Here is a 22,938-nt window from a genome sequence, read left to right as displayed (position 1 = left end):
ATTTAAATGGTATAATGACACCATAGACTTTCATCGTCACGTAGGTTAAACCCATGTAAAATATGTGTAAATACGGTTTTATAAATTTAATAAAACACAGAACCATTTAGCTAGTCGGGCGAAGCTGAACTCTGATTTCAAAAGTATATTTAATAAAATAATATAGTTTTTGATATTCAATTGTTCAATATTAATTGTGATAATTGAATTAAGACCGTTTTATTGTTATTTTTGCATAACAATTGAGTGTTTAAAAGCATAAAATTTGTGGAGACACATTAAACAACCCGCCGAGAGAATGCACTTAAATAAAAAAGTGACGACACCGATCAACTCTCATAATAAAAAGAGACGTCAATAGCATAAATACAAATATATGCATAAATTTATTTAAAAAAAAAATAAAATCATATATCGTTACCTGTGCACGTTTTCCAATCAATTTGCCGACCGCCTCATGGCGTTTTTTTTCTTTTTTTCGAACCGGAAAAGCGCGCGGCAAACTTAAACAACACACTCGTGCACTTTGGGTAGGTATAAGTAGATAGGGAAAGCCGATGCGAAAGAGGGGGACGGAGCCTCTCGCGCCGTCTCTGTCACATGTTGTGCGCTCGAAGTTTGTTGCGGTCGCGCTGGCAACACCGAGCCGGGAGAGGAACGCGGCGGGACGTTCGCGCGCGCGTCCCGGTGCTCTCCCGAGTGTCCCGTCGCTCAGCGACGCCTCCCGCCCCCCTACTCTCCAGACGGGCGTCGGCCGGTAAAACAGGCGACTTCTCCGGCCGCCGGATTCGACGGTTATTAACCGGTAAATACTTTTCAATTCAATAAGGACAATTTTTCCATGGCAACATGTTATGCAATCAAAAATATTTTTACTTTGTCTTATTCATATTACTCGTCGTTATATAAACCTTAAAATTTTGAAACATAGAGAGAAAATATAAAATGCGTTGCCTATATTTTCAAACAAATATGACTATTTATGTATCATACATATCAGAACCGGCCAACAAATGAATCGCGAAACAACGTATCTAAATAATTACAGTTGATAATCGTATTTAGTATCTAAGCACGTTATTAGAGATATTTTGTCGCATAATGCATATAAACATTTAGTGGTTTTATTTTCTTAAACGGCTTTTTTTATTAATAATAATTTGTTGTAGATTATGAGTGATTTAAAAAGGACAAGAACTTTTCATTTTAATGAAAAATTGGTATTAATTTATTTTTTATTGTCGCAATACCTATAAAAAATAAATATGAAGCGCCATTTTAACATATTTCATGCTGAATTTTAATCTTATTTTGCTATTAATATTAAAATCTGGCTAATTATGTCTTATTTCCGACGTTAGTGGGAATGAGAATGAAAAACGTTGTTGTGTGGAGAATGAGAAAAGAATCAACCTGTTGACAGTTTGCCTTGCCCATTGCGACCTAGTGGCTGTGTATATCACACTGTCGCGCGTATTACATTACGCATTATATTGTTTGATATTTATAGTCATGTTTTTTTTATATGTTTTATATTTTTGTCATGGTTCAAGAGAAATATCAGTATTTGATATGTGGCGTTTTCTTCACAATAACCAGCAAAGGAATAATTCGAAGCGCCATTACATGTTAAATTTCAGTCAGATTTTCCTATTAATAGTGAAATATGGAAGAAGAATATGCAATAACTAAAATCTAGATTATTTACGTAACAAAAGATGTTTTCAAACCCAATCGAGCATACTTTCCGAGCGAGTTATCAAAAAGCGAAAAAATGCAAATCGTTTCCCGATGACAAAACTTTTAAGGAAACCTTTATTGAAGCCGTTTGCCTTTTGCAAATTACAAAAACCAAAGTAGAATAATAATAAAAATTCAATATATACAAATATCCCAAAATACAGTTAACAATTCACGAAAGATTTTATTTTCCTTACAATTATATCAATCGTCGGATGTCGGTAAAATTAATTAATAACTCGTTTTTATTAGAATGATTTTTACAAAAATTTTTACTAAAGAATAATCTTAAATAATAAATCTCCTGATTTTATTGATTTGACAAAAAAATGGAAGTATAAATTTTACATTAAAGCAAACATAGAATCAATAAAAAAAATCAAAATCGGCAAAAGCATTTGTGTTTTTCATAATAAAAATGTTTTCGATTAAACTATGAATTTATTTCTAGCCCCCTTATTTTTGTTATCGATTAGATCAGAGATATGCTTAATATTCTAGGAATTTTCTAAGTAGCTCGTGACTATGTTTTTATCTAAAAAGTCGATCCCAACAACATACAAGTTGGCTACCCCTAATATATATGACAATGTTTTCATTAAATTTATTTAAGCTTTCACATATACTATTGTTTGGCTTTTATTTCTAATATTTTTTCATGAAAAATATGCATTAATAGTGTTAATTTCTACAAAAAACGAGTTTTGAATTCCATAAATCGAATTACGAAGCTTTTGTGTCAGGGATGTTCATTTTTGCTATTTTATTTTTGTGCAATAATTGAAATCGTCACCTACAGTTTGTATTTGTTTGTAATGAACTTGGCCAGGGGATGCGAAGAGGGAAGCGGCGGCTTTTCGATCTGTGATTGTATGAAGTTGAGTTGACCTTCTATTGGTCGAAGTTCGTGCGAACTTAATAGGTCTAAATTAAAAGTTCTTAAAGTTCTGATTACTGAATTTTTAAGTTCGAAAGATTTTATTTTCCATCCCTTTCTGTGGAACGGCCAATAACAAAAGGATAGCGAGTTTTGGAACAGATTTTTGTTAGTCGTTAGAACAAATTACAAATGGCAATCCTTAATGCTTGTGATATATTTTTCAAGGCTTATATAATAATCTTACTCTTTCTGATTTATGACAGATATTTTGACTTGAGCTGTAAAAAAATATTTTCACGATAGTATCCCATTTTTACATATAAGCCTCTTTTTGTCTTTACGTTTAAACCGTACAGGTGTTTATGACTTAATAGCATAACATGTTTATATGTATTTATGATTCAATCATTGTTTCCAAAAGTTAATTGTTCGTTTTTAGACCTGTCGATATAATCCCCACATTTAGTGGTTCAATTGCTGAACTTAATTAAATGTATATGAAAAATACGCAAATACGTGTTAAAAACGTAATAAATCTAATGAACATTAGTCAACACGACTTGTTAGTAATAATTTAAGTTAAAAGGTATAACATCAGAAATATTATTAAAACTCTGTTCTTTTATAAACTCAACTTTGAATACGTTACAATGATAATAATAAATATTTTTGGGCCATCTTGCCAATAAGGGTAATAATAATTACAATTCTCACATAGAATATTAGCGCAAAAAGTTTAAATTATACTATTAAGAAATAAAATAAATAAATATTAATAATAAATATAATTGTATACTACTCACGTTCTACTTTTTTTTACCAGAGAATTAATGGAGATAACGTTAAGCAATTTTACAACTCTGTACACTTTGGAATTCGCCAAAACGTTTATCCTCGCAATAAGAATATATTTACTTATATGAATAAAATTATATTATGTAAAAAAATATTATAAAGCAAATAACTAGGTAGTTTTGTAGATTGATATTGTATGTATGTTGTAATTTAGTATTAAAATTGATACGTTTATTAGATATTTATACTATATTTATGCTTTAAAAATTACAACATATAAAGAGTGACCCAAACTCGTCTGTTATTTAGAACTACTGAAGTATACTACTGTTATATCCTACAGAAAATAGCCTTCAACCTTAGGGCAATAAAGTTAGTCAACATTGATTGTTAACGCAACTTTATTTTTAAACGCCTTTAACTCAAAAATGGGAAGCAACCTTCTTCTTCTAGTGTCATGTCTAATTCCAGCAATTGGTGACCACATTGTGCATTAGTAATGCCGGTTTATCAACTGTACCACTTCTCCGTTTATAATTGGTAGGATTAATGCATATCATAATCATAAAAAGGGCCAGTTCAAAGCGATAAAAGCGAAAAAATAAGAAAAAAATAGTTGCTTCATTTCAAATGAAACACCGTGAGAGACCACTTAACGGATTGAAATACGCGCCATAAATCGTAAAGGATTAAATATCTATCGCCTTGCAAATAAATAAGGCACGCAACCGTTTCTAATCTACTTTATCGGCTAGTGTCAATTTATTTCAGAGAAACCACAAAATCCACCATGGAGAGATTTCGAATATAAATACCGGAACACTGGCAACTAGGAATCACTTTCACTCAGATATTTCTACTGAGGACTTCCCCTTCGATACTTTGGTCCGCAATTCAAACCAGCGAAAATCCACTGATCCAGCTCGACGTTCAGAATCCAGAGCGTCCCACTTCAGAGACACCTGCAGCCCACGGATACACCCACGGACAACACTGCTCAATCGATGCGCAACAAACGATTTATTTTTGTCTTAAGCAAATAAAAATCACGGACTCCATAAACAAGTATATTTTTAAATCATACTTTTCAAATGTTCGATATAGGCAAGTCGTCTGAATACATTGCCACATCAGGAATACCTCAAGGTTCTAATCTCGGCCCATTAATAATTATTCTGTATATCAATGATATTAATTAAATTGTTCCTAATTCCAAATTCTTACTTTTCGCCGATGACCCTTGAATATTTAATAGATTACTATTTATCATCAAACAAATATCATTCCATGACCTATTTTTTTGATATTTGACTTATATTTCACTATAAAATAGATATTTTTTTTTAATTTAACAGGTTCTGTATTTGAAAAATCATAAAGCCTTTTTTGTAAAAATTTAATTTTTATGATTTATTTTAATGTCTTCAACGGCTGTACTTTTTATACTGCTAAAAAAGGGTGAGTCCGTGCCAGATGCTTAAACATATGCATGCTTTCATGTAGGCTTTTATCTAGTCGGAAGTAAATTGAATATCAAATAATTATTGTTTAAGTTTTCCTATCTACATTAATAAACATATAAGAAAAACCCGCTACTCATGTGAATCGACAGATTGCAAAAATGTATGGGGGCTTTTCACAGAGCTACTTTTTAAAATTAAATCTCGTTTTTTAATATTTCAAAGAGACTTTTTATCTTTATCTTATTTGAAATATGGAAAATGTAGCAACAACTGTTGCTGATAATTTTCTTTACGATTCTGGTATAAATATAAGAACCCGAAATTCCTTCTCCATTCGACGCTCTGTAATCAATCAAAATAGATCGAATCGTACTGGTCCTCTAATTATTTTCGTCCATTATAACAAATTATCATCTAATAATGTTTGCTTTCTTTATCGATTATCCAGTTCTCTGTTTAACAATAATGTAAAGATATCTATATAATTATAATCATATATCAATAATTACATTTTTTTCAATTAGTGAAAATGAGAATTCTTATTTCTTGAGAAATGAAAAATATCGAGAAACCAGCTTGCTTAGTCTAAATTATATATTTTTCTAATCGTTTAAGTGACTAGAAAGATACGTATAAAATGCCTAATCAACAAAGACTTCTGCAAAGACTCATTGCATTCGACACCGCCACCTGTTACTGATACCTGAATTTTATCTTTATATTGCTTTAATTAATAATTATATAATAAAAATATACATCGAACCGTTTAATTGGCTAAATAAGTCACAAATGCCATACAAAAAAACTTGAGTAAAATCAAGCATTAAATTATTTTACTTATTTATATTATAATTTTAAATAAAATGAACTTATAATAATATATTTCAATAAAACTAAAAATAATATATTTATACCAGTACATAAAAAGTCTATTTTATGAAAAAAAATATTATAGATTTGTGCGCAAATTTGGTAAAAAATTGTAATATACCCATTTTTAGAATTAAATAATTTAACTTATGTTTTTTGCGTGCATAAAAAGTCCACGTTAATAGAGTGATTCTTTAAAAATGATATTTATAGATAATATAAATTTGTGTTACACATGAAGTTAGTTACGAGTGATATATAAATATTTTAATAATGATTAAAAACTTGAATAAGTTAATTTTACTAACTATTTTAATAATTTGTTACATGACGAAAATAATAAAATTTAAATGCATAATTGGATGGATTCTTAACCCTCCATTATTAATGTAATACAATACAATACAATAAGAGGTTTAATATTAATATTTTTCAAATTTTATTTTATTTTTAAGCAAGTACGATATTGGGCAAAAATAATCTTTTTATGGCCAATAAAAACAACCGCAATTGCTATTTAATTTTTAAGCAAGAAAAACAAAATGTACGTATTTGATACTGAATTGTCCATTGAAGGAACTAATAAAATATATAATTTAACTGTTGTAAAGCTATTTTTAACTTGTGTCTTTTATTATTTGCATAATTATAACATATTATTTCATTACTAGTGATTTAATATTAAAAATAAACTCACCTCTGCGATTTCTTCGTCACGTCAAATTTAGAATAGCACTTACTTAATATTATAGAATAGCACAAATTATCTAATATCACATTTACATTAATTTAAGAGGTATAACGAATCACAGATTGTATAAATCACAAAAAATAGTGGGATCTGATGATCGCGTGCGACGCTCGCTAAGTTTACTTTTAACTGACAACATGGCGTAATAATTTGTTTTTCTTTCGGCCGATAGGTGTTAATATTATAATAAAATTTTTAAACAAAAATATTTCATTTTAAATTATAATGTGAAATATATTACTTTTATTATAGTAATTATAAATTTGATATATTTAGCATTGCTCTCTACTGTTTTGTTTAATTAATATTGCAGGTTTGGTTTTTTACTGGTCGGTGACATAAATTAATTAAATATATACTTATTGTACAGTAACAAAATCTGCGCAGAAGTTCAAGGACTGCGATAATGTTTAGTCATTGAATGGCAAATGTTGGCCAGCGGAAATATCTCTATACGCCGGCCGATTGTAATCTGGCTCAAGTTTGTGACATCCTTAATTGACCATTATCTGATGATTCAGATCTATATTGTTCCTGCGCATTTATACTAAAACCCTGGATATTGCTCTGTTCTTGCTGCGTACTGATACTTATACTTCATTTTTATTTCTGTAACAAATTTAATTAAGGAAAATTTATATGAACAATATATAAAAATAACTGTTCCATAAAACTAATTGTTTATGCAACAATATTGGACAGATTAGGTGCGAGTGAGCATTGGTCAGAACAGTGAACACCATATGAATAACTCTTTGCGGTGACAAAATCTCTCAATGCGGTAATTCAAGTAGACGTCGTATATACGGATTTTGAAAAGGCCTTTGACAATGTTTGTTATGTGTTATTATAAAAAAAAAAAATTTGAATAAATTTTCAATCTGTATATCAATTTCAAAAGTATAGATACAGTGTATATTGTAGTATAGAACGTTCGTTTAGCAATCATATACTTTGAATAAAGACATTAAAGAGATAATATTGTTCATAAAGATACAGATTTAATTTTTAAATGACTTTTTGTGGATCAACCAAAATTCTTACATGCCAATCTATCTAATTCATGTTAAAGACAATGGACCAGCGAAATGTTTTCCTTCCTGCGCAATTAGCCATAATACAGGATCTATGGTGAATAGCATAAATAAATAAGGCAACCGTTTGACAAACAAGATGACGTTTCTCGGAACCACTTTAAAATCCATCAACATTTCACTTCAAAACCAAAACTCTTTCCCTATACTATCTATGTATATATATCATATTTTGAATGAGTCAATTAATTGGTCAGTGAATTTATATCTTATATTTAATTACGTGCGATCAATTATGCCCAAGAAGTAATCCAACTCATTTAAGATATCCTTGATGGCAAAAACTCTTAAAATAAACCATATAAATGAGACGAGTCAAGTCATTATTAAGGATGCAACTAAAATATTACAAGTTTTTTTATTATGTTTGAAGTCTGAAAGAACAGATTATATAAGCCAACATTATTGCAAACAAGTGTACGTTTCTTTATTAAATACCACACCACAGTATAATATTCATATTTAGGATAAACAACAGCAGCTTCTACATATACCTATATGCTGAAACATATCACTGTATTTATAACTTTTTTTGAGAAGAAACCTTGTTATGGCCATCGAGTCATTATGGGTCAGCCATAATGACTCGATGGCCATAAATAAGCATATTGTTTATCTGTGCCCTAAGTCTGCTTTTTTTCTCATGATTTAGAATAGGCGGCTGGAATTTTTAGCCCTTGTTTATAATTTCTCTAGCGATTTTATTTGTTCTTGAAAAATATATAAGACACCCTAAAAACATGTTTTTTTAATGGTGCTATTAAACAGGGTAATATTCTAAAAAATATATGCATTTAAATAAATAGTCTGTTCTATAAAAACGAATTGTTTGTGCATTTATGTTAGTCAAATCTTCGGATATTTTCATAACGTTCACTGTTCTGACCAATGCTTGCTCGCACCTAATCTGTCTAACAGCAATGCACAAACAATTCGTTTTATGGAACAATTATCTTATATATTTCTTATTCAAATTGTCCTATTTTATAAATAGCTCTGAGCTTTTTGCAGTCATTGCCTTATAACCTATTTAATAATCTAAGTTCAATCCTTTTTATTTGTTCTAGGAGCGATAATATTCTCTACAAAGCAATACTGCTCTGTGTACATACATACACAGGTACATCGATCGGAGCAAACGACTAATCACAAGGCAGAATTTAAGAGCATACTATAAGTGTAGACTTGCAAAGAAAGACCAAATATCAGCGTACCTAACCTACACTTACCGACGAGTTTTGCGCAATGCACTCATGAATTCACTCTTTGTGCTCCTAATCTCACACACTGAAAACCATTCTTTTTTTATCAGTACAACTCACAATTTATTATTGAACTGTGCTATATAAAATCAATTAATAAACACCTAAAATCAAATTTACGTATATGAGAGAAGTGTTTTGTACATTTTAGAATATTAGTTCACCTGAAAGTATCGTGAAAATTAATAAAAATAGCTAAAATAATATTTTAGAAAATTTTTCACTATGCAGCCAAATGAAACAATAATTAATTAAATTATATTTTATTTGTGAAAATTAAAAACATGCAAGGCATAACTTTACTAAAAATATATTTCTTCAATTGGTATATACATTGACATGAAAATATTCGATTTAATGTGTATCGGACAAAAATAAACAGTTTATTATTAAAGGACAATTTATTCAAAAAATCATCTATCCAAAAGGATATACACTCCAATTTATATGAAATTATAGATTAGTAACGCCATCATATTATATCTACAAAATTTCGCAATAATATATCACAGCTTAGATATTAGATAAAACGCAACTTGTTTTATGTTGAGCTCGTTACATTTATAAATTTTATATTATATACACATACACTAAAAATAAAGTTCCACTAAAAACTTTACACGTGTCAAATGCAAATTTGTACAAACGCTGAACACAAAGACACACAAGAACATGTGCACATACATTTCATTCCATTTTGGCATTAATTGTATAGGTCAAATGGAACATTTCTTTTTGAGATATACAATGAATTGTTTAGAATATCATTTCACATAAAATACAAACTGATTCAACCCCGCGCTATTGACACATTTTATATAAAATTGCACTAAAACCACATCTATAAGCAAAACACACGTTAGATTATATAAAAAAAAAACTGAATATTCAAATGTTAAGAGGATAAAAAAAAGAAAGAAGTAAAGGTTAAGAAGGGACAATTTAAACTACAAGATTTGAACTATTTGAGTGCAGATATAAAAAGCTACAACTAACAATCGTCGACTATTTGATTCAACGTTAAGAGTAATACAAAAAAGAAAAACAAAGTCTTTAAATGTTACTTATCAACCAATGGCTTGGGTGAACTTACATACAGAGAAGTAATTATAAAGCTGCGAATATTTATAAAAAATATAATGAATTAATACTCTCACAGTTTTTCATACACAAATGTACAAAGGACTTATATATTTTACACAAAAAATACTATTATATATATATTTACATGTTATATCATCTGTATTTTTACATTTTAATAAAAGCCAATCAAGTTTTAATAAATATGTATATGACAAATATTAAAAATATATTTATTTAAAAGGGTATTTTTTTATTGTACATCACATACACCGTAATAGACAATGGACGGGTTAAATATATATTGTATATATGTATCTAGTATTTCACCTGCCGTTCAATATTTTTTTTATTTAACCTCGTTAAGTGTAAGAATGCTTTATATCACCCCAAAATATAGGTACATTTTCTATAATTTTTCATTGACAACAATGTCTTTGTATTAATAAGCGTCACAATTGAATCCAACTTGTCTCGATATGATAACCATACTCAGTCTTCAGAGACAATTCTTGTACTAAAGAATGTGAGGATCTTCGTTACATACAACAAATGTCCTATCATAGTTTAATAAATATTGTTGAAATTATACTAAAAGTTTACATACACGTATGTACCGTCACAATGGTTAATTTTCCATAAATAAATTATCTAAATAATTATTTTGTTAATCAATCTTCGTTAAAAAGTCTATCAATTCAGGCATAATCTTCTTTTATAAATATATAATAATCTATATAATTGTGCAATAAGCGTAAATCTTTAGAATCTTTTTTTTAGAAATAGCACATATTTTGTTAATTATTTATAATAATTTAAATTTATTTACAAACGTATAAGTATACATTTTCTATATCTTTTTAAAACCCCCTATGATATTTTTTTTATTTTCATAGTCGAGAAGTTTTTAAAATCGACTGAGCTCAATTTTTTAAATTTATTGTTATAAAATATTTTGAGCTTCTTTTAATTCAAATTCAAAACATCTAAAACTCTAATAGTATAAAACCATCAAGTAATAACTTTCGTACTATTATAAAATTACTGATATTATTCCCTTTTTTTATAATTATAGTTAGAGATCATGTATTTTGTATCATCGCTGAGGTAAAAGCTAATAAAATCGAGTGAATTTGATTTTTTTAAATGAACTTAACATATCTATATATTGTGTATTTTGCGCAATTAAAAAAATATAAAATCGACTGAGCTGAACAATTTTTAACGATTTATAAAACAGATTGAATGTCGATATTTATTATTTATATAAAATATTTTGAGTTTTTATGAGCAAATGGAATCAAATACTTAAAATTTAAAATCTCTTGATTTTCAATAATATCTGACTAATGTCCAACAATGATCGACTTTTTTATATCACAATATTTCTTTATTATTAAATTACTATTGTAAAAAATATTTCATCGTAATGATCAACAAATCCGCTTTGACTTAAGATACTGAATAAAAAACGTCAATAAACATAGGAGGATCGTTTGACTTAGTCATTGCGTTGACTGTTCAATAATTGTATTTGTACTATTTTCGGTATTCCAATTACTCGGAGAGTCCGACTCCGATTCGGTCTCATCCTCGTCGCAGTTAGCCTCGTCGCTTTCGGACCCATGAGAATGTATATACTCCTCGACTTTATCCTGAAAATTGATTTAAATCGATTACAATATTGATTATAAGCCACTACTTACAAATCAGAATCAAAACTTACGAAATAAGACAAGGATATGTTATGCACTTGCTGACGATGTGCTTGATCGACGTTTATATTTGGACAAATTACAGATAACCCGCCGCTGCTCATCTGAACGCATTCCGGTAAAGAGAGATCCAATTCAACTTCATCCAGAACACGAACAAACGGCGTCAGCCATAAATAACACGGCCTTAATTCTTTCCACGTATAACCTACGATAATACGTACATTATCATCAAATCATCAGATTCATATTATGAATTTATAAATTAAGATACTAACTCGAAACTTTCATCGCTGTTTTTTTGTCGAATATGTGAGCTATAGCGGCGGCCGCCAATTGACTATATTTGAACTCGTTGACTCCTACGTGCAGCAGAGCTAGATCTACGAGCTGAGCGCATGTGACGAATTCCATCGAAGAATATTGGGTGAAGAAGAAGGTATAACTCCTCAACCCTTCGCCGATGCTCTTATCCACCGAAATTTCATCGTTTGATTTATTCTTATTTAATTGGTACAACTGTAAATATATTCTTAACCACTTATTGGTTGTCATTGGAGCTATCTTCCAATCGAGAGCCTTTAAAATGGCAACCTCTTCGGTCAGCAGATCGTCAACAGTGCAAGCACCGTCGGTTACGTATGCAAACTCTGATATCTTCGGTGGATAAATTTGTTCTACCTTCGCCGCAATAAACAAACATGTTATACCTAAAATAAATCAAAATAAACACATAAATTATACGAATGAAGAACTTTAAATCATAAATGTCTTTGCCTATGTCTTTTTTATCTATCATAACTATTAATGGTTTCAGCCATTGCAATTAAAGACGTTAAATAATAAGCTAGCTTATGAGTATGTATTATAATAATATATATAAGTAGATGTTAAAATAAAAATAAAATGACACATGGTCGCAACAACTCAACCTGACAAATACTAATAAGGAGAAGGTGGAAATGTTAGCTAGAGTGCTTACAATGATTTACAAACTCAAAACAAAGTCTGGTGCGATTCGACAAATCCGTGGGAAATAAAAAACAATTAACAAAGTGATTCTGTCGGAAATTATTATTATAGTATGGATCGATTAGATAAAACAGCTACTAGATATTTGCATCCATTATATAGCTAGAATATTTAATGCCTACTTTTTCTTGTAGATATTTCCCCTCTACTTGAAAAACAAAAATTCATCCGATTAAAAAAGCTAATGTTCACATTAATTATCTGTCACTAGCAAACTATTTTAAAAATTATCTTATAATTTAGCTTTTGCAAGCACTCAACAATTCAAAACTTACAAGACACATTTCCGCCAATTTGAATAAAATGTCACTTAATGCCTGATATAGAAAAAGCTTTTGATAGTGCGAATTAATATATATATAAAATAAACTTTTTTTAAATAAAACCCCCGATTATTTTCTTAACACTTTTCAGTCAGTGTCATATTATGATTTTTACATATGTATACAAAAAGATGCTTTGATCTCTACGTATATAAAAAATAAAGTTGTAATTTTTTTTAATAAGAGATCAAAAAAAAATTCTACCCTTTCTGTGGATTACCATCAGCAAACATGACAGGTAGGTACTACCTAACCAGCCGGCTAAGTGTTAACTAGTTATTATGGTTTTAGGCTAACATCCATTAAATTACAAAAATCCCAACAGAACCAAAACTATTTTAAAAAAAATTGGAAGCAATATTTTTAACTCAACAGGTAGAAGAAATCAAAAATAAGATACAGTTGAACTAACTATTTCTCTTGTGCATTGAACTCACTGGCTTTTATTAGCTTAGATAATATCATTAACTTTATCGGATCGTAGAAGTTAATGATAATGTAATTCAAGAGTAGGTATTAGAAATAACCAGCACCTCCAAACCAAAGCTTATTATAGTAAAGCAAATAATCTTATTACTGTATAAAACTAAAACGTTTTCAAATTTTACTATGAAAATTATACTTTTATTACCGAAATTGACAATTTTTCAAATGGAAGTTTGCTATTTTTGTGCCATTTACAACTGTTAACATATATCAGGACACTAACACACTTTATTTGCGAAAATATCGTTAAGAGCCGTTGACTCACTTACGCGTCATTTGTAACTTCTACTTTAATGACCATTAAATTTAATATCAAAAATTATATACAACATGTATAGACTATAAAACTATATTATATGTACCTTTCCACTTTTAAGAACCTTATCATACTATCAAATCGATTAAAAAAAGATTGTGAAGGTTAAAATATATCAATCCTTCCATTGCCTGACAAGTAGCTGATCCTTAACCATATAGAAAATGTTAAATCCTTATATATCATATAATAGATTCCCTTATCCAAAATATAAAATAAATGTGGTATGGTATTGAACTCGGACTGATATTTAACTAGTGAATGAACCTTTTTATAGTGATTGAACACTATGCCCTAGACATAATATATTGAATAGCTATGAAAAATAACGACTTAATTCTAATATAATACTACTTTGTGTATATCGCAAATTTTTTTTTAAATTATCAACGTTTTAATAATTATAAAGTGTTTTCACCAGACTATAGTATGAAGATTATTATTGGACATTGACGAATTTGATTTAATACGAAATAAAAATATATACGTACCAATTAACTGCAAACGATTTTTAGGCACATCCGCCTTTAAAGTTAGATACCTATCAATATAATTTACACATAGATGGAATGTTTCTCTGTATAGCCTGTGTACATAGGAAACCTAAAACATATAAACATTTAGTGTAAATTAAAAAAATTATATATATATATAAATATCAGAATAAGAAAGAAAAGCACACCTCATTGAGCCAATCTAATAAAATAGCACGCATCCTCATTTTTAAGCTCGGATGATAGTCCAGCATGTTTACGGATCTATGATTCATTGATTCTGCATCACGCTCGCACATCTTATTCCAAACATCGCAGCGATCAGCCCATGATAAGGTTGGCAATGGACATTTCCTTATATAGCTTGTTCTGTTAGAAAAAATCAATCAATCAGTATCCGATTTCATGGAATTTTCATGTGTTGTGATGTAAGTCGATAATAATATAAAACATCTATATAATCTTCCAGCATACTAAATTATTTTTAGAGAATTTTGGCAATCAATTTATAAAAACCTCAAAGTGACAATGATAATAGTAAAAAAAAAAAAAAATAAATACCTTTGTTGCCTACTGTCTACACTCTCCGGTTCTTCAGGGCTTAAAATATCATGAGGTGCTTCTTCTCCGGATTGTGGACTATATCCTTCGGTTAAACATATACTGGAACAGCCTTCATCAGTGGATAACGGTGACGAAATCCTATGCAATCCACTGTCGGCCGAGTTGATGTAGCTCTCGAGTATTTGTTGTTTAACAGGTGGCATTCCAATTGCAGATTCCTAGATTTTAAGCGGTCTGTTGAATTAGACGATCATTGTATTCGTTGGCTTGCGAAACGATCTACCTACCGTATCATCGTCGCCCAGCGATTGCCTGCGACGCTTCATCCGGTTGCTCTGTCTGTCCTGATGTTTAGAACTGGAATTCAATCATATTATTATTGTAGAAATATAGATGTAATCTAAATTTATTTTAAAGCAGTGTTTCGCTTGCCTTTCAGCCATAGTTTTTGATATCATTGAGTGCACTTCATTAAACTGAAACAATTAAGAGGATTGTTAATAACAATTACTTTGCTCCTTTAAATATTTTGTTAGGATAAGAGCTCTAAAAAACAAGAGCAAAGCAAATCTTTCAGTGATACGGAAATAATAAGTTTAATCCAATATTAAAAGCTTACTTTGCTCATGTGAATGCTGATATGAAGCAGAACAATTAAATGATTGTAAAAGTTTATATATAAAACTTAAATAATCAATAGTTTATTGACTAATAATAAAACTGTATATAAGTGCATCAAGAAAGCTTAAATATTATAACGAAGACATTGAAAATTTTTTAGAGAAGCTGAAAGGCAATGTATTAAATTGTTTCATATGAAGTGGGCAATTTTTTTAGTGAGATATAAAACGCTATAATTTTTTCTTGCTACAATTTTATAATTTAAAATATGTTTCATTTACAGAAATAGTCTTTTACCAATGATTTAACAATCAATGAATCCCTAGAGGTTGTGAAGTATCTTTATAATTAGTTGGGTTGTGAAGTATCAAATATCTTTATAATTACATGGTTAACACAGTTAGTTCAAAATTTTTCGAACCAATTTCTTACAGTCCTATGACTGACAGTACCTTTAATTTTTTTATTTAATATACTCATATTTTTATGTGCTCTATAAATTAGATTTCATATCATATAAGATACGACCTAACTAATTCAAATGTATTTACTCGATAACTATAATAATCATTAATTCTTAAAGAGATTAAAAACTTTGGAGTTTGGGTGAAATTCAAACCTAGTCATTTTAATTGAGTTAGCATCTAAACTCAAGATGTGATCTGGGCATAAGTTCAAGGACAAAGGTTAAATTATATCGTTCGCGTGACATAACTTACCTCTATCTTTTTAACAACTTTTTAATACCTCTTTCATAAAATTCAGGAGGCTTTGATATAAAATAACCTCTTCAAAAGTTTTAATTTAATTTGCCATCCTAAAAATCATGAATTGATTAGGAAAATGACTAACTTTGTAGGCGTAAGTTAAAGATAAAATACTTGACTATAATATTATTACAACTCAATATATTTAAAAAAAAAAAGTAGAAGTCCAATGGCACATGAAAAACTTTTACTATCGATTTAAGGCAATCTTCATAATTCTAGCGAATTTATAGCTATTTTTATTATAGACATCTTCAATTACCTTACAACTATTTAAAGCACTGTTTTTTAAAAAAAGTCAATACATAATAAATTTTGTCAACTAAAGCCAATTATTTGGCTTACCGTCCGTAATGTGTTAATTTACCAAAAATTTGATAGTTTAACAGCGATTCTTTTTTTATTGAGGGTAAAGTGACATTGGTGTATTTTTATTATTAATGTAAGTCAATTATCAGTACGTTCGCAATGAAAACGAGTTTTTTACAGACAGACCATCAAAAAGGCTATCGTGTACTACAAGTTGCTTCAATTAAAACGAACTATAAATTCTACGAAGTACTGCTTACAGTAGATCAAACTGAAATGAGCAATCAACAGGAAGTAGCAATAATCTAGCAATACAATGATACGAGACTGCAGAAATTATTGCAACTGTGCTGGGATATTTCAGTGCATCCACCATATAGTCCGGACCTAGCCCCTTCGGATTATTATTGTTTAAGGCATAGATTTTCAAACTTAAATAAATTGTAAACGTAGAAATGCCCATATTTTTTTTAAATTTCACTAAAATATTTATGTAGCTTGTACAATTTTAAAATTTCAAATAGCAAGTTTGAAAATAAAACAAATTAGAATTAAAATTATAAAATTATTTGATAAAATAAAAAATGCACACTTTTACACTATTTTTTTTACTATTCAAAAAAATATTTTTTTGGTATTTACATATATTAAATAATTGCTATAAAATACTTATATTAAGGGGCAATACAAATAAAATTAAAAAATGCAAATATCAAAGAAGGGCTTCCATCAAAAGTGTAAACTTATGGTTTTCCTTATGTTTATTATTTTTTTCTAAAAAACAAATATCGCCAGAAAAAAGATTAGGGAAAGACGACTTAAGAGAGGAATAACTCAATAAAGAAGCCATTATGCCTGAAATTCTTATTAAAGGGTAAGGTAACAAACTGCGTGCATAAAAAGGCTACTAAATTAAATTAACTAGGCTAATTTTTTTTGATGTATCAAAAATGCCTATGAGCTAGAAATCAACTTTAATTAGCAACATAATTTAAATTTAAACGGTCTGGTTCCTTTGAGGAATGCATAAAAGTTATAATTTCGATAAAAAAGTGGCTAGTTAGTCCAGCATCTATTGTTCTATAAGTACCATTTGGTATAATTAGCATTTATTATTTTATAAGTAGCATTTATAATTTCATTAATAGCATATCCAGGGAGCAGATTCGCTTTCGGCGGCCCTGTATATAAATATATATACAATATTCTGCATTATTATAATCACATACTATAATATATGTAACTTTGTATTTTTTATTTATCGAAATCTAGAAGTGAAATTAAAAATAGTCACACTTAGGGATCGTAATAATACTGGAATTTTCGATACCGGTATTATCGAGAGATAAAAACAGTCAATTCATTAGTGTTAATACATGCTTGCGAATTATGCAAAAAAATCCAAGTTGAAACATTTTCTTTGAAGATATTGAATGAAGATGTAGTAGCAATTGGCTTTTTTTAATTTTTTTTTTTAAATATAATAAACAAGCAGGTCAAATTTTGACTTATGTTACCAACATTTATGTCCAATTATCAGATTACTATTCATGAGTTTTTCGTGTTTTAAACAATCTTCTGTACATTCAGGTACTTCTAAAAATACTTTATACACTGATCGTTTATTATGTTATCTATGAGTACCAATAAAAATCAGTAAGACGACTGTGCAGTCTTTCATTCGTGCATTAAGTTAACGAAAAAAATATTTTTTTAAATGTGGGGGGAAAAATAACATTATTTTTGACAAAATATCATCTTTTATCGACCACTTCCGAATGCCTCTTAAGTTTTTACACCAGGGGCCAGAGCACCACTAGCTAATTAATTCAAATAAAATATATTCCTATATAATTCATTATCTTGTGTGAGTAACGATTATCATAAAGAACCTCATGAGAATAGAGTGCGTACTAAATTGTAAATCTGCCAATCAAAATGCAACATATATTTTTTAGAATATTCAAATAATTATTTTCGAAAGATTTATCGCTCGTGTATTTATTTATTTCTACTCACGGTAAACGCTAATAAAATTTAAGTTAAAAATCTTTATTGTAATATAATCCCCTACAATAAGCATCATTTTCTTCCCTGCTTCTGCTTTTAAACAATATGGGCATCGTCGTTTTAGTAGTTCTAAACCATGGAGTTATTGTTTTTAATAAATTAGTATGTACTAGCAGTATTTCATTTTTGATATTTATTTTTATTAAATCTTTCGTTGTAACCTAACAGGCGTAAGCCCAATGCGTTACAATGGGGTAAATTTGTGCTGAGTAAGTCAATCAGATCGGTGACGGAATCGGTGACATGTATATTAATAATTATAAATTATTGTGTAATATAATTTATAACCAATAGATGTTGCTGCAGCTTGGGCCGATTTGTTATAAATAAAAATTCGAGTGCCGCTGCTGGGGCTTGAACCCGTAACCTCAGAGTTACTAGTGTAAGACGTTACGGACTACGCTGTTCCATTCTTAATACAATATATACAAACAACCAGTAAATTCTAAGAGGCAGCTGTATCGTCTTATGAATTGGCCTATACTATGTTGTAGGTGGAAGCATAATTATTATACATAAAAAACTCAAACTTTATCTTTGTTTGTTGGCTAAAAAAATATAGATTTCTAGGGGGGCGCAGATCATTTTCTTGTAGGGTAAATAAGTATGGGAATATTTGGTTTAGGGCTTTGCAGAACTTTCTAAATGGTATAGAATTACCAGATTGATTTGAATTGCTGCCAAAACCACTTCGATCAGTATTAGGAATTGTTCAAGAATCTTTCAGCTACCAGAAAGATAGAAAAAGGCTGTGGATGAAAGTGGCACATATGTACACAATTGATTAAATTTAATTTTGTATTTATATATAAGTGATTATTCAGATTAAAAATAATATTATAATCCAAAATGATGTAAACATATAGGAAAAACTTGATAGATATAAGTTGAAGCTGAAAGATACAACTAAAAGAAAGAAACATATTAGAGGTAATATTAACCGAAGAGTCTCGTGTATCAGGTTTTCACTCCAAAAATATGGTCATATTGAAGAGCTTTTTTTATATGATAATTCTGAATGCTAGTAGTAATTGAAGCTCATCTTCGCTCTTAAAAACCTCGACTATCATCATATCGACAATCAGTACAATTATATCCGGAGGCCGAGTTGAAGATACGGACGTTTCGAGATAAGATCCGATCGATCGGAAGCCCTAAGAGTCGCATTCGGGCATTTGGAGCCCCTCGAAGGTAACCTTTTGACGTGGTGCGAATTTGCCGCCAACGCGGGGGGTGACTCGAAAACGCGCGGCGCTCCCGCGCCGAAATCGGCAAAAATCCCTAGGCTGACTCTTCGAGATCCGCCCCCGAAGATTTGAGGGCCGGCAGCCACGTATGAGGGCTTTTATGGGACCCACGCCCAATTGGCGCGAGCAAAAACGCGCCAAAAATCGGCATCCCATTAGACACGTAGCATAAACTAGGATAAAATGTAGCAAAGCCGGGCCGCGATGGACGCAGAAAGCGAGGGCGGAGCACTAGGGTGGGTCAGAGATGGGGCGCCGGGCTGGGGGCGGAGCGCCCGATGTGGAGCTTCGCCCCTATTTGGTTATACGCTTTGGCCGCTTCGACCGACGAGGCTCGACGCGCAACGAGGACGCATATAAATAGAACGGAGTTAAAATTTCTCACCGGCGCACGGAAAAGCGGCAGCGCAGCTCACAGCTCGCAGCTCGCAGGTCACAGCGCACCGAACAGCTGATCGACACTGACAAAAGCGCGCCATTAGCCCGCGAACGTACACACGCGCGCTCGCGAACGTGCAATAAAAGACACCTGATTCTAATGTTTACTTTTTCTGTCCGGTGTTTAGATCGCCACTCGTTACCTTTCGACCGAATTACTGGTTTTCAATTTAGAAATCTCATTCACAAGATCAATCTCCTTGCTTTTCTTCAATATACTATCAATTTGTCATTGACAACTTCCTCTTTTCCTGTTTGTGAAAATGTACCAAATTCACCCCGGTCCACAAAAACACTGTCAGGCTTTAGTGGTTTTCGTTCATGTCTTTTCAGCTTCTACTCGCGTGGCCACAAGTATTTCGCTCATTCTAGAAAAACGCGGGGGGTAAATTTAAATTCTTTGCTTTTACCTATATGTATCAATAACTCATAATATTTTACACATGTTTATGAATTAAAAGTCTTTCAGAATACGGATTTACTGTTTTTACAAAAAAAAATATTGGAAGGGTGGTAGTTAGGGGAATTTGCCCTCCCTTTGACCAAATTTTGACCAAAAAAATGTCATTTAATGAAATACCATAAATCTTAATGATATCAAAATATTAAGAAAATGACCTCCTCCGATAAGGCAACTTTCCTCGCCCCCCTCCCTGAAAAAAGTTATAATGACGTCCCTGATTCTAAACCAGAAATTTTCGGGTTATCCCTTAAAGGAAATTAAAAAAAAACAGTCTCAAATCTATCCCGAAAATATGTTTTTAAATATTTACTTTTAATGAAATCAGTTCGGTGATCATTGCTCACATGACAATTGGTCACAAAAAGATTGGTCACGCAGATTATTGCTCACAAGAACATTGGTCACAAGACAACTTCTCACAACGAAAATTGCTTAAAAATCGATAAAAAAATCAATTGAATAAAATTATAAATCAACTAATATGCATACACTATTTTTTAATAATTTACTTATTTAGTTATTTAATTTTAACAGGACACAAAGTGAAAACAAAAATAATTGATTGAAATAAGATATTAATAAATATTTATTTACTATTTTTTAAATAATTTTATTCTGTTTCACAAGAAAAATATCCGTGTTAAATAATAATGTGGCAATTTGGTATTTTTGGTTTAAAAATCGTAAGCATATGGATAATTTTAATTATGAAAACTGCTGATTTGTTAAGCTAAATATATCAATGAACGGTGATAAAGATAAACATAATTATACATAGAATCTATTGCGGGCACAACTGCCGTTACCGCTAATAAGGCCCTACGAGTCCAACCCTTTGGGTGGGCACCCAGAGTGTAACGGCCGGGTGAACAGTTTCCTACCCCCGTACTTCTAAATATGTTATTGGAGATATATTAGTGTTTCTCGCGAGCATTAAAGGAGACGGGCTCTCCTTGGCTAACCTGCATTGCATGCATTGTGTTATCATCCTAGTGATAACCCCACCTACCAGAGTCTACGAGGGGTGTTTTAGCCCTCGGAACCCCCGTAGGGACCGATCCCTTTGGATTGCGTTACTTTGCTATGCTTATTCGTCCTAGGTAGTGCCTCGCACCCTACCTCGTCCCTTTCCCTCGAGTGTTTGGAATTTAACCCGAGAGGGGTCCGTCTGCTCTCCCACACTGATTGATGGCGAGCCTCCAGCGTGTATTAGACTGGCACCCTGCATAATTATATGACAACTGCTCATTTTAAAAATATATAAAATGATCGCAATGTATCATATCGTATTTATCTATTATATAGGGAATATGTTTTTTTTAATTCCCGCCCTAATTCGCAACCACTCTGAAAAGTTGCTTTGTGACGAATATTCATATGAGCAAGAAATTCCCAACGTAGTGAAAAAAAATCAAAAACTGGAAGCATTAGAGATAGGGTATGGCCTGTGCATCATCGTGGCACCCGCTCAGCCAAAAATATTGCTGATATACATTTAAATTAAGACCACAACAACTTTACCATAAATTATTATATATATATATACATATTATAATTTAAAATTTATAGTAATTCAAATTAACTACTAGCATTTAACATAATAATTATAAGGTGGTTGTTTATTGTATTACAATTATTTACTGAATTTACGCATTTAAGACATAAAAATAATAGATCAACGCTAAAAAAAGAGCTACAAAAACAACTGTATGCTATCCATAAAACAAAAAATATAATAGTTACTAACAAAACTGCGTATACAGAGAATGCTAATTGGTGTCCTCCTCCCCTTATTTTTAGTTCATGTTTTTCACAATTTTCGAATACGTCTATTAAGTAAAAAAAAATCACGGCAAAAAGATTCGAATATAAGTTTATGGTTAAAAAATTTGGGGCGGGGGAGAGGCAAATTTAAGAATCGCCCCAGGCGGCACAAATGAATAAGCTGATTGCAGTTGCGGCAAGTGTCACGCTCATTTAGTTCTAGCCCCATTTTGGTATTTTGCCATTTATGTTAGATTATTTTTAATGGGTAAGCAGACGTGTAAATTATATTATGGGCAAATATGAAACTATAAAATTTTAATATAAAAACGAGAGTGAAAAGATTAAAAAAATATTGTTTAACTAATGGGCAGTGTTAAGTGAAAATAGCAAT

At 30.6% G+C, this 22,938-nt stretch overlaps 2 protein-coding genes and 1 long non-coding RNA gene across 16 annotated transcripts in view; 1 reads left to right on the top strand and 2 right to left on the bottom strand.

The window, feature by feature from the left end:
- The window catches only part of LOC148231492 (potassium voltage-gated channel subfamily KQT member 1-like), a 337,496-nt gene extending 330,866 nt beyond the window's left edge, over positions 1-6,630 (bottom strand). For 12 of the 13 annotated variants that reach the window (XR_015810812.1, XR_015810813.1, XR_015810814.1 and 9 more), the window contains exon 1: positions 6,446-6,630. The gene's annotated coding sequence lies outside the window, so the exon portion shown is untranslated. Of the gene's footprint in view, positions 1-421; positions 701-6,445 lie in introns of those variants that run through there. The other variant, XM_088193259.1, reaches the window with a different exon arrangement.
- LOC148231493 (uncharacterized) lies at positions 634-5,099 on the top strand. The gene is made up of 2 exons (XR_015810815.1): positions 634-805; positions 4,187-5,099. It is a non-coding gene; the product is annotated as an uncharacterized LOC148231493 (long non-coding RNA).
- A 2,475-nt stretch (positions 6,631-9,105) lies between the features above and the next one.
- CycE (cyclin E) lies at positions 9,106-20,352 on the bottom strand. Of its 2 annotated transcripts, XM_088193276.1 has the most exons (9): positions 20,265-20,337; positions 15,298-15,341; positions 15,153-15,222; positions 14,863-15,083; positions 14,490-14,670; positions 14,299-14,410; positions 11,929-12,360; positions 11,662-11,858; positions 9,106-11,590 (listed from the first exon to the last, which is right to left on the bottom strand). In XM_088193276.1, the coding sequence occupies exons 2-9, from the start codon at positions 15,321-15,323 to the stop codon at positions 11,441-11,443; spliced, it is 1,389 nt and encodes a 462-aa protein (XP_088049402.1). In that variant the 5' UTR covers positions 15,324-15,341; positions 20,265-20,337; the 3' UTR covers positions 9,106-11,440. The 2 variants fall into 2 exon arrangements, with proteins under 2 accessions (XP_088049402.1, XP_088049403.1); XM_088193277.1 differs by lacking the exon at positions 15,298-15,341 and having other exon boundaries at positions 11,210-11,590; positions 20,265-20,352.
- Between the last annotated feature and the right edge of the window lie 2,586 nt (positions 20,353-22,938).

This window comes from Plectrocnemia conspersa, unplaced genomic scaffold (genome assembly GCF_051122295.1).
Source record: "Plectrocnemia conspersa isolate PC_06_02 unplaced genomic scaffold, ASM5112229v1 ptg000009l, whole genome shotgun sequence".
In the NCBI taxonomy this organism is placed as follows: Eukaryota; Metazoa; Arthropoda; class Insecta; order Trichoptera; family Polycentropodidae; genus Plectrocnemia; species Plectrocnemia conspersa.
This window is presented reverse-complemented; position numbering and strand designations above follow the sequence as displayed.